Here is a 12,389-nt window from a genome sequence, read left to right as displayed (position 1 = left end):
CCTTGACCTATTTCCCAGGGCAATTTCTCCAGTTCAGTTTGTTTCTACTTCCTTCTAGTTAAGATTAGCTAGAAGACCTAATGAGGCCCCGGTCTATTTTCTTATCTATAGACCTCTGTACCTACATTATGAATGGCTTTATTATAGTTATGAGTTAGGCATTCTGTATTAGGATTTCCATCTATATTACTTCTGCTCTTTCAAGTGCAAAAAAAGGTGATTATTATATTTTCTTTTGAAATATTTCTATTCCACATAAAATTTTTGATTATCGCTGTTCATTTGGACAAACAAATTTTTTGCTTTCTAGCTTTCCTGAGGTGATCAGCTTTCCTCCTCCATGCCCTTTCCCCATGCAGTTTCTGTCTTGCAGTGACCCAACCATCAGCTAAAACCACTAAAACTATGAGCCAAACTAAACGTCTCTTTCTTTAAGTTCAGGTTGTCAAATATTTTGTTCCAGAAATGGGAAAGTGATGAATACAGTAAAAGGAAAAGCTTTTTCCAGTAACACAACTTATTGCAATATTACTAAAGCCTTGCTTGCCTCAGTTCCATTACCAAGTACATCACATTCACTTTTCAATTAAAAAGATAATGATATACACAGGTAAAATTAAAAGATTGAAGAGAATTAACAGATTTATAACTAGTTATGGCAGAGTTGTTATAATTATCAGACAAGGAATTTTTATAAAAATGCTGCATTAATGTGCTAAAAACTTTATTGTAAAAAGTGGTCTATATGCAAAAGTTTATGGTTAATGTAAGCAGAAAGAAATTTTAAGAAAACAAGCATTTTAAAAACTATTAATAGTAATGATGGGTGCTTTCAATAGACTGAATATTAAACTTAACATGATCAAGAAAATGAGCTCTGTGCTCCATAGTATAACAATAGACAGTTCAAAAATTGAAAAATAATGACAAAAAAACAGGAAAAAAAGAACAAAATATCTGATAACAACAAATATGTAACATGTGGTTAATCATAATGCCAGAAAGAGAACTAAGAGAGAAGAGGAACAAGAGATATTGGAAGCAGTATTGACTGAGAATTTGCCCAAATTAATGCCATTCATAAAACCACAAATCAGGAAAGAGAGAACATTAAGCATGATAAATGACAAAAATATAAACTTAGGCATATCATATTTAAACTGCTGAAAATTAAAGATAAAGAATAATTATTAAAAAAGAAAAAAGTGAAAGAGAAAAACCTTGAAGAAAGGTTGGGAAAATACCTTATTTATAGAGAAGCAAAGACAACAATTGCATCCAAAGTTTTCCTAGAAATGATGTAGCATGAAGACAGTGAAATATACATAGTGTTGAGAGAAAAATATTAACATCTACAATTCTATATTCTGTAAAATTATCCTTTAAAATTGAAGGACAAATGAAGACTTTTTCAGATAAACGAAATCTGAAGAAATGTATTGTGGGACCAAAATGACTCCATTTTGGAGCCGTCTCCTTTGTTCTCTCAAATTTGTGCTTAAACTAGGAATTCACCACTTGAAATTCCTGAGTTTATTACCCAACCACCTGTGTACCCGGGGAGAGAGCGTTCCAGGCACACTATCTGTAGGATAAGCAGTTAATGAGCTGACTGTCCACACAAGATAGATGCGGCTATTAGTGGGTCTGCTAACGATCAGTATGTAACAACCGGCCGTTAATCTTTGCCCCTTTTCTCCCTCACAAAAACCAATACGTAATCCCCTTCAACCCCCAAAGCCTAGCCAACCAAAACCCTACACTTCATATGTATTAAGTATTAACCAATCACCTGGCTACTAATAACCAAAGCTTGTTGTATTCTCAATAAAAACCCTGCTAGTTAGAGACTCAGGGCTCTCAATCTCGATCCGCTGTGTCGGTGACAGTTGAGAGTCCCTGCTTAAGCTTGAATAAACGACCCTTGTGTGCTTACATCGGAAACGGCCTCCTGGTGGTCTCTGGGACTTCACAATCTGGGCACAACATTTGGGGGCTCGTCGGGGATCCCAAGACCTTCAGGACTCCCGTACCGGAGGGTCAATGCTGGCTGGTGAGTGTTTTTTGTGTTTGTAAAGTCTGGGCCTATTTTCTGGGAAGGTCGGCAGACGGTCTAGGCGGACGTGCTGCAAGGGCCGCCGACCCGGGATCCTGGAAGACGTTCCGGATTCCGCTGGTGGGGATGGAGTGCCCCAAGAGTACGAGTCAGTGAGACTCCTGGAGGGATGGTGCGGGTCGCTCCCGCGGCACGGCAGGAGGCCGTCGTCCCATTTGCATTGCCTCCGATCAGGCGGAGGGCGGTTTTGTCTCGCGTGTTTTTTTTCTGTTGTGTTTGTCTGTGTGTTGTACTGACTTGGACTGAGACGATGGGACAGACTGTGACTACCCCTCTTTCCCTCATGAAAGATCATTTCGAGGAAGTTAGGGAGAGCGCTCGTAACCTAAGTTTAAAAATTAAAAAGGCTAGGTTCATCACCCTCTGTAGCTCGGAGTGGCCCACCCTTGGGGTAGGATGGCCCCCCGAGGGAACTTTTGATTTGCAAATTATACGCAGAGTTCGTAAAGCCATCCTTCATCCCGACCAGGTACCCCACATTGCCATTTGGAAATTTCTGATCTCTAACCCACCCCCATGGGTTAAGCCTTTTTTTTGCCTTCACAGCAACAGCAGCCAGAGTTAATCCTGACAGCCAGTAAGAAGACTCCTAGAGGGCGCGATGACGAGGAACAGACTGAAACCAAGCCGACCGCGCCACTCTACCCTGTCCTCCAGGGAGGGACCGAAGAAGATCTTATTTTCCCTCCCCCTTACTCTCTCCCCTCTCTTCCGCAACAGCAGGCTAAAAGAAATGACCCAGTCCCAGCCGGGGCTAGGGAGGAAGAGCCCGCCCCGGGTGCTGGCAACTGTAATGGTCCCGCCCAAAATACTCGTCACCGGCGCGCCGCCTCGCCGGCAGGACCAGCAGACTCTACTGTTTGTCCGCTGCGAGCGATAGGGCCCCCTGATGAGCATGGAAACCAGCCTCACCATTACTGGCCCTTTGCTACAAGTGATCTTTATAATTGGCGCCGACAACATGCCAATTTCTCTGATAACCCTAGAGATTTGATTAACCTGTTAGAAACTGTTTTGTTTACCCATCAGCCCACTTGGGATGACTGTCAACAGCTTCTGCAGGTCCTGTTCACCACTGAGGAACGAGAGAGGATCCAGAATGAGGCCAGGAAATTGGTTCCTGGTGACAATGGTCAACCCACCACCAATGCTGACACTATCAACACTTCTTTTCCTCTGTCCCGACCCAACTGGGACTTCAACACGGCGGAAGGTAAGGAGAGGCTTTGGGCCTATCGCCAGGCTCTATTAAAAGGTCTGAAAGCAGCAGCGAGGAAGCCCACAAATTTGGCTAAGGTAGGGGATGTACAACAAAAGTTAGATGAAAGCCCTGCTGCTTTCCTAGAAAGAATTCAGAAAGCTTTTTGTAGGTACACTCCTATGGACCCAGAAGCAATTGAGACAAAGGCAGCTGTAATAATACATTTTGTCAACCAGGCGGCGCCAGACATTAAGAGAAAGTTACAGAAAGTAGATAGGTTAGGAGAAAAGAGTATTCAGGACTTAGTGGCAGTGGCAGAGAAAGTGTATAACAATAGAGAAACCGCAGAGGAGAAACGAGAAAAAGCTGATGACCGCCAGACCCGAAACTTAGCTCGGATCCTTCTGGCTGCCACTGCGGGAGAACAGAAGGAACGTGAACGTAGACTAAGAAAGATTGCGGTGGAAGGAGAAAACAAAGAGAGACGCAGAGAGCGCCCCCAGTTGGGGAAAAATCAATGTGCTCATTGCAAAGAGTATGGACACTGGGCCAGAGACTGTCCCAAAAAGAAACAACAGGAAGGATGCCCCAAGGCCCCTATCCTGGCTATGGATGAATTAAATGATTAGGGGGGACAGGGTTCGGCACCCCTCCCCGAGCCCAGGGTAACCCTAAAAGTGGAGGGGAGACCTATCGAGTTCCTAGTGGATACAGGGGCTCAACATTAAGTCCTACTTGAACCATGTGGCCATGTTTCTGATAAGACCTCCTGGGTTCAAGGAGCTACAGACATGAAAAAGTATTCATGGACAACCCAAAGAACAGTAGACTTGGGAGTGGGCCAAGTAACCCACTCATTTATGATTATACCAGACTGCCCCTACCCCTTATTGGGAAGAGACTTACTTACTAAATTAGGGGCTCAAATTCATTTCCAACCCGGGGGCACAAAAGTCCTTAATCAAGAGGGAAGGCCCATTCAGGTACTAACCATAAACCTAGAAGATGAATATCTGCTACATCAGAAGAGGGCCCCTCCTGATCCTGACATGGAACAATGGCTCACCATGTTCCCACAAGCATGGGCAGAGACTGGAGGCATGGGGTTAGCTACACACAGAGCACCAGTGTTTGTGGAAATAAAACCTGGGACAGATCCTGTACAAGTTCGCCAATATCCTATGCCCCTAGAGGCCCAGAAGGGAATAACTCCACACATCAGGAGGTTGCTTGCTCAGGGGATTCTTAGGCCTTGTCAATCAGCCTGGAACACCCCCTTGTTGCCAGTGCGAAAACCTCATTCTAATGACTATCGGCCAGTGCAGGATCTCTGGGAAGTGAACAAGAGGGTTATGGACATCCACCCCACAGTGCCTAATCCATACACCCTTTTGAGTTCACTTCCCCTGAGCCATCGATGGTACACAGTCTTGGATCTCAAAGATGCTTTTTTTAGCCTTCCGCTAGCACCCAAAAGCCAACACATCTTTGCATTTGAATGGAGTGACCCAGAACAAGGCCTCAACGGACAGCTGACATGGACCCGATTACCCCAAGGATTCAAAAACTCTCCCACCATCTTCGACGAGGCCCTACATGAAGACCTGGGTGAGTTTCGTCTCCAGAACCCCCAACTAACTCTGTTACAATATGTAGATGACCTCCTCATAGCAGCTAAAACGCGGGAAGACTGCCTAAGTGGAACCAAGAGACTCTTGATAGTCATAGGAGAACTGGGGTACCGGGCGTCCGCCAAAAAGGCCCAGATCTGCAAACCCGAGGTAAGCTACTTGGGGTACATGCTTAGGGAAGGGCAGAGATGGCTGTCGGATGCTAGAAAAGAGACAGTTCTTAAGATACCCACACCAGATTCTCCTCGGAAAGTCAGAGAGTTCTTGGGATCGGCGGGCTTCTGCCGCCTATGGATACCGGGGTTCGCAGAGCTCGCAAGGCCCCTTTACGAGGCAACCAAAGACAATCAGGCTTTTCAATGGACAGAAAAGCTACAAAAATCTTTCGATCAAATTAAAACAGCCTTGCTGACGGCACCAGCCTTGGGCTTGCCCGATATTACTAAGCCATTCCACCTTTACATTGATGAAAACAAAGGAGTCGCTAAGGGCGTCCTGGTCCAGCATCTAGGGCCATGGCGCCGCCCAGTGGCGTACCTATCAAAAAGACTTGATCCAGTTGCATCAGGATGGCCCCCGTGTCTAAGAATGATTGCAGCAGTGGCTCTAATGGTCAAAGATGCTGACAAGTTGACATTAGGCCAAGAACTGTGCGTGACCACCCCTCACGCTATTGAGGGAGTCCTAAAACAGCCTCCGGATCAATGGCTCAGTAATGCTCGCCTGACCCACTACCAGAGCTTACTCCTAAATCCAACCCGAGTTGTCTTTCAGGCCCCGGCTGCTTTAAACCCAGCCACACTGTTGCCAGACCCGAACTTGGAGGCTCCGCTTCACGACTGCACAGACATCCTAGCCCAGGTACATGGAATTCGAGCAGATCTGAGCGACCAACCATGGCCAGATGCAGATGATACCTGGTACACTGATGGGAGCAGCTTTGTTCGTGATGGCCGCAGGTATGCAGGAGCAGCAGTGGTGACAGAGACCGAGGTCATTTGGGCAGAACCATTGCCCACCGGGACCTCAGCACAACGGGCGGAGCTCATAGCTCTGACCAAGGCATTGACTCTAGGATGGGGCCAAAAGTTAAATATATACACAGATAGCCGGTATGCCTTTGCCACTGCACACGTCCATGGGGCCATCTACAAAGAAAGGGGACTCCTGACAGCTAAAGGAAAGACTATTAAAAACAAAGAGGAGATCCTTGCCCTCTTAACAGCCCTCTGGCTACCTAAAAAATTAGCCATTATCCATTGCCCAGGACACCAAAAAGGCAACACTCCAATTGCCAGAGGAAATAATTTAGCTGACCAGACAGCCCGAGAAATAGCCTTAAAGATTAATCTGACACTGGCCACTCAGCTGCCCGATCCGGGAAGTGCAGCCCTACCAAAAAAACCCCAGTACACTGAAGAAGATTTAAATTGGATAAAACAATTACCTATGCCTCAGTGCCTCAACGGGTGGTAGAAATCTTCTGATTATAAAGTCATCTTGCCTAAAGCGCTGGGAGAACAAGTTCTCTCCAAGATGCACCGGACCACCCACATGGGCACTCGAAAAATGCAAGATCTCCTGAGACATGCTGAAATTAAGATCCGTGATGCTAATTCTAAAATTGAACATATTGTTGCTACCTGCAAAGCCTGTCAATTGACAAATGCCACCCACAATAGGGCCAACCCAGGAAATAGGCTGAGGAAAAGCCGACCTGGAGCCTATTGGGAATTGGACTTCACCGAGGTAAAACCTGAAAGGTATGGTTATAAATACTTGTTAGTTTTTGTAGACACTTTTTCAGGATGGACAGAAGCGTTTCCTACCAAACATGAAACAGCGCGAAGTGTGACTAAGAAACTGCTAGAAGACATCCTGCCAAGGTATGGTTTTCCAGTAATGCTAGGATCAGATAATGGACCCGCCTTTATTTCCAAGGTGAGTCAAACCCTAGCACAGATATTGGGGACGGATTGAAAATTACATCGTGCATACAGACCCCAAAGTTCAGGACAGGTAGAGAGGATAAATAGAACATTAAAAGAGACCTTAACTAAATTAACCTTAGAGACTGGCGGTGACTGGGTGACTCTCCTTCCCTTCGCCCTCTATAGGGTACACAATTCACCCTATAAGATGGGATTAACTCCCTTTGAAATCATGTTTGGAATTCCCCCTCCCATTATTCCCAACCTTCAATCAAATGTGCTTGTTAAATTTGATGACCAAAAGTTGTTACTTTCTTTAAAAAGCCTCCAAAGTGTGCACGAGGATATCTGGCCTAAATTAGAAGCCTTATATCAAACTGGACCGCCTCCCGAGCCCCATCGCTATCGACCAGGAGACTGAGTCTTCGTCCGGAGACACCGACAAAAGGACCTTGAGCCCCGTTGAAAAGGACCCTACGTCACAGTCCTGACCACGCCCACCGCTCTCAAGGTCGACGGGATTGCCTCGTGGGTGCACTACACCCACGTTCGCCTTGCAGATCCTCACGCTGTCCTAGAGGACTTCGTTCCATCATGGCAGGTGTCCAAAGACCAAGACAATCCCCTCAAACTCAAGCTGCATCGTCAAAGGTCATGATTGTGGTAACTGTACTTTTGACACCGATTTTAGGAGGACAGAACCCACATGCTCCCCTAAATTTAACCTGGATGATCATCAATACCGCCACAGGTGACATTATTAACAGCTCGTCCAAAGTGAGCCCACCATTAACCTGGTGGCCTGCTCTAGAGTTTGATCTCTGTCGGCTAGCCACTGGCAGCTGGGATATCGGACACTGGAGCCTAGAGTCACGGGGAAGGCCTGAATGTGGGGAAACAAAAAAGGGGTGTACCCTCCCCCCGGTCGATTCACGAACACCGGGTTACAACCATGTAATTCGCAGGGCAATATTATGAGACACCCCCTTCTACAGGGAGGACTCTGCGTTGCCTTAGGTAAAAAATGTTGCTTCTATGTAGATCATTCAGGAGTGGTCAAAGAGTCCATGGCTAAAGTTAGGGAGGGCATCGCCAAACGTAAGCGAGAAAGAGAACTATCTCAAAACTGGTTCGAATCTTGGTTTAATTCTTCCCCTTGGCTAACTACCCTAATCTCTACCCTGCTAGGCCCCTTGCTTATCGTGTTACTACTGTTGACCTTTAGACCTTGTATACTCAATAGACTAGTTTCGTTCATCAAAAAACGAATTAACGCTGTTCAGTTAATGGTGCTCAGGTCCCAATACCAGCCAATTCCTACCGACTTGATAAAATTAACCCCCAGAGGCCCATGATTGGCCCTCTATAGCATCATGAGAAGGGGGGAATGTGGGACCAAAATGACTCCATTTTGGAGCCGTCTCCTTTGTTCTCTCAAATTTGTGCTTAAACTAGGAATTCACCACTTGAAATTCCTGAGTTTATTACCCAACCACCTGTGTACCCGGGGAGAGAGCGTTCCAGGCACACTATCTGTAGGATAAGCAGTTAATGAGCTGACTGTCCACACAAGATAGATGCGGCCATTAGTGGGTCTGCTAACGATCAGTATGTAACAACCGGCCGTTAATCTTTGCCCCTTTTCTCCCTCACAAAAACCAATACGTAATCCCCTTCAACCCCCAAAGCCTAGCCAACCAAAACCCTACACTTCATATGTATTAAGTATTAACCAATCACCTGGCTACTAATAACCAAAGCTTGTTGTATTCTCAATAAAAACCCTGCTAGTTAGAGACTCAGGGCTCTCAATCTCGATCCGCTGTGTCGGTGACAGTTGAGAGTCCCTGCTTAAGCTTGAATAAACGACCCTTGTGTGCTTACATCGGAAACGGCCTCCTGGTGGTCTCTGGGACTTCACAATCTGGGCACAACAGTATTGCCTGCAGAGCTTCCTTACAAAATGTATTAAAAGAAATTATTCAGAGAGAAATAAAATTATGTAATTTGGAGCCTCAAATTCACATAAAGAAAAAAAGAGCACAAGAGATGAGAAAATGGTGGTAAAATAAAAGGTTTTATTATCTTATTTTTTTTATCAAATAGATGACACTTTAAAACAGAAAAATATATTTTAGTTTAAACATGTGTTTGTGTGTGTGTATTTGGTATTATTGGTATCAGTTATATAAGGAATGGAAGGACAGAACTACAAGGAACAAATACTATCTGTGAAGCAGTGTTCTGTTATTTGAAAATAAAATTAGGTTAGTCTATGCAAACACCAAGAGAAGCACAAAATATTTACAAATATATAATTGAATAAAGGAGAGAAAATAGAATCCTGAAGAATACTCAAATAAAACCATAAAATGAGAAAAACTTTAGAAAAATAAAAGTTCCATAACAAGGGAGACAAAGAGAAAATAACAAGAAATGTTACTATAAATTGTGCAATATTAAAAATTACCTTAAATGTCAATGGTTTACAGCAATTTAAAAACAAATACTCATAAAATTAAAAGTACTTAATACAAAATGTAAATTAATTCTGATATAGGGGGAAGAGATATAACTCCCAAACCTACTAGATAGCCAAAACGTGAGTTCGTGTTCTCTAAAATCAAAGAATGAATTCTAGGAACAACAGATGTTGAGTAGGAAAAATTTATTCAGAGAAAGAAAGCTTCTGCCTAAGAGAGACAGAATGGGGACCAGAAAGTGGGTTGCCCGGGACCCTATTTCCCAAGGGATATTTATAGAGCAAAGCCACCAGGTGAGTCTGGCTTAAAGTGGGGCAAAACCATAACCAACCAATAAGATTATGTGGGACTGTATGATTCAAAAATTCAATTACTCCCCTAGCCTCTGTTGTGTTTAAAATTTAATGGTTAAAATGTGCTTGTTAGTCTTGGGATAGTAGATAAAATCTGTAACAAAACAAAGTTCCTAAGTAAATCATTCAACCCCTTGTTTGTCTGGAGAACGAATATTCCCGGACCATTGGTAGAACAATCCATCACTGTGTCTGCTGACCATCAGTACGTGATGGTCGTGACCATATGGTCGTGACCATTACTGTGTGTGTCTGCTGACTGTCAGTACGTGACAGTCGACCACTAACCTTTGTTCCTTTTTTTCCGTGAATCTACATGTTAACCTCCCCCTCAACCCCCTGTAAAACAGCCTTGGACTCTGAGCCAGTTGCCTCTCTTAGCTACTTTGCTTTGGGAGTGCCGTCTGGCTAGACTAATAAAGGTCTGTTTTATTTTCCAACTTGTCCGGTGTGTTCCTTCCCGGGTGTTCGTCGCTGCAGTCAGCTCCTCGGAGCGTTTGGTAAGGCCCTCGGTCTTACAATTACAAGTAGTCACCCAGGTAATAGTGATTAAATGGGAGTCAAATGGGGCACCAAGTCATATAGCAAGAGTACAAGGATTTTAAGTAAGGGTGGGCCAGGGATATTTCCTGGAAAGGCTGGGTAAGACCTTGGCCCCCCATTCAGGTGATTGATACCTATTTAGAATATCAATTACTACTGCTCTTCCCCAGGGGCAGCACTAGGGTGTAGTAATTTTTCCTCTTTTATAATGTTGGCCTTTAGTGGATGTGTCTTGATTGTTTTTTAAATTGGCTCTTTGACTGTCTTCACCTTGGCTTTTTGAGGGCCAGCCCTGTCTAACTGCCTACAAGATACCTGATTAACTTACCTATCTACAATATTACCATTCAATAATAACTTTCAACTTCAATAGCCTCAACTACCCAACTAAAAGACACAGATTGCAGACTTGGTAAAAAATAAAACACAAAACCTTATGGTTTATTGCATACAATAAACTAATTTAATCAAAAAACAAATCTCATAGAATAAAAATCAAAGGATGGAAAAAATATTCCATATAACCAGGACCCTGAAGGAAAGCAGGGGGTATCAATTTTATTTTCAGAGGAAGCAGGCTTTAAGCTAAAACTGATCAGATGATGCAATGAAGGTTTCTATATATTAGTTAAACAGTTCAAAAGGAAGAGATAACAATTAAAATTTATATGCACCAAATACCAGTGGACCAAACAACATAAATCAAACAATACTAGTGTGGGACCAAAATGACTCCATTTTGGAGCCGTCTCCTTTGTTCTCTCAAATTTGTGCTTAAACTAGGAATTCACCACTTGAAATTCCTGAGTTTATTACCCAACCACCTGTGTACCCGGGGAGAGAGCGTTCCAGGCACACTATCTATAAGATAAGCAGTTAATGAGCTAACCATCCACACAAGATAGATGCGGCCATTAGTCAGTGGGTCTGCTAACGATCAGTATGTGACAATCGGCCGTTAATCTTTGCCCCTTTCTCCCTTACAAAAACCAATACGTAATCCCCTTCGACCCCCAAAGCCTAGCCAACCAAAACCCTACACTTCATATGTATTAAGTATTAACCAATCACCTGGCTACTAATAACCAAAGCTTGTTGTATTCTCAATAAAAACCCTGCTAGTTAGAGACTCAGGGCTCTCAATCTCGATCCGCTGTGTCGGTGACAGTTGAGAGTCCCTGCTTAAGCTTGAATAAACGACCCTTGTGTGCTTACATCGGAAACGGCCTCCTGGTGGTCTCTGGGACTTCACAATCTGGGCACAACAGTATTGCCTGCAGAGCTTCCTTACAAAATGTATTAAAAGAAATTATTCAGAGAGAAATAAAATTATGTAATTTGGAGCCTCAAATTCACATAAAGAAAAAAAGAGCACAAGAGATGAGAAAATGGTGGTAAAATAAAAGGTTTTATTATCTTATTTTTTTTATCAAATAGATGACACTTTAAAACAGAAAAATATATTTTAGTTTAAACATGTGTTTGTGTGTGTGTATTTGGTATTATTGGTATCAGTTATATAAGGAATGGAAGGACAGAACTACAAGGAACAAATACTATCTGTGAAGCAGTGTTCTGTTATTTGAAAATAAAATTAGGTTAGTCTATGCAAACACCAAGAGAAGCACAAAATATTTACAAATATATAATTGAATAAAGGAGAGAAAATAGAATCCTGAAGAATACTCAAATAAAACCATAAAATGAGAAAAACTTTAGAAAAATAAAAGTTCCATAACAAGGGAGACAAAGAGAAAATAACAAGAAATGTTACTATAAATTGTGCAATATTAAAAATTACCTTAAATGTCAATGGTTTACAGCAATTTAAAAACAAATACTCATAAAATTAAAAGTACTTAATACAAAATGTAAATTAATTCTGATATAGGGGGAAGAGATATAACTCCCAAACCTACTAGATAGCCAAAACGTGAGTTCGTGTTCTCTAAAATCAAAGAATGAATTCTAGGAACAACAGATGTTGAGTAGGAAAAATTTATTCAGAGAAAGAAAGCTTCTGCCTAAGAGAGACAGAATGGGGACCAGAAAGTGGGTTGCCCGGGACCCTATTTCCCAAGGGATATTTATAGAGCAAAGCCACCAGGTGAGTCTGGCTTAAAGTGGGGCA

At 43.1% G+C, this 12,389-nt stretch overlaps 1 protein-coding gene across 1 annotated transcript in view; it reads left to right on the top strand.

Moving 5' to 3' along the window:
* LOC147822504 (uncharacterized) overlaps positions 1–10,151 on the top strand; it is a 31,951-nt gene extending 21,800 nt beyond the window's left edge. Inside the window, 1 exon segment of the mRNA XM_087196574.1 lies at positions 2,643–10,151. Coding sequence (XP_087052700.1) covers positions 2,643–6,928 — 4,286 coding nt within the window. The 3' untranslated portion in view covers positions 6,929–10,151.
* Positions 10,152–12,389: the final 2,238 nt, after the last annotated feature.

This window comes from Heterocephalus glaber, unplaced genomic scaffold (assembly GCF_053883595.1).
Source record: "Heterocephalus glaber isolate CG9 unplaced genomic scaffold, H.glaber_assembly_v1.0 deba00001613, whole genome shotgun sequence".
NCBI lineage: Eukaryota > Metazoa > Chordata > Mammalia > Rodentia > Bathyergidae > Heterocephalus > Heterocephalus glaber.
The sequence above is the reverse complement of the archived record's forward strand: the minus strand, read 5'-3'. Positions and strand labels throughout refer to the sequence as shown.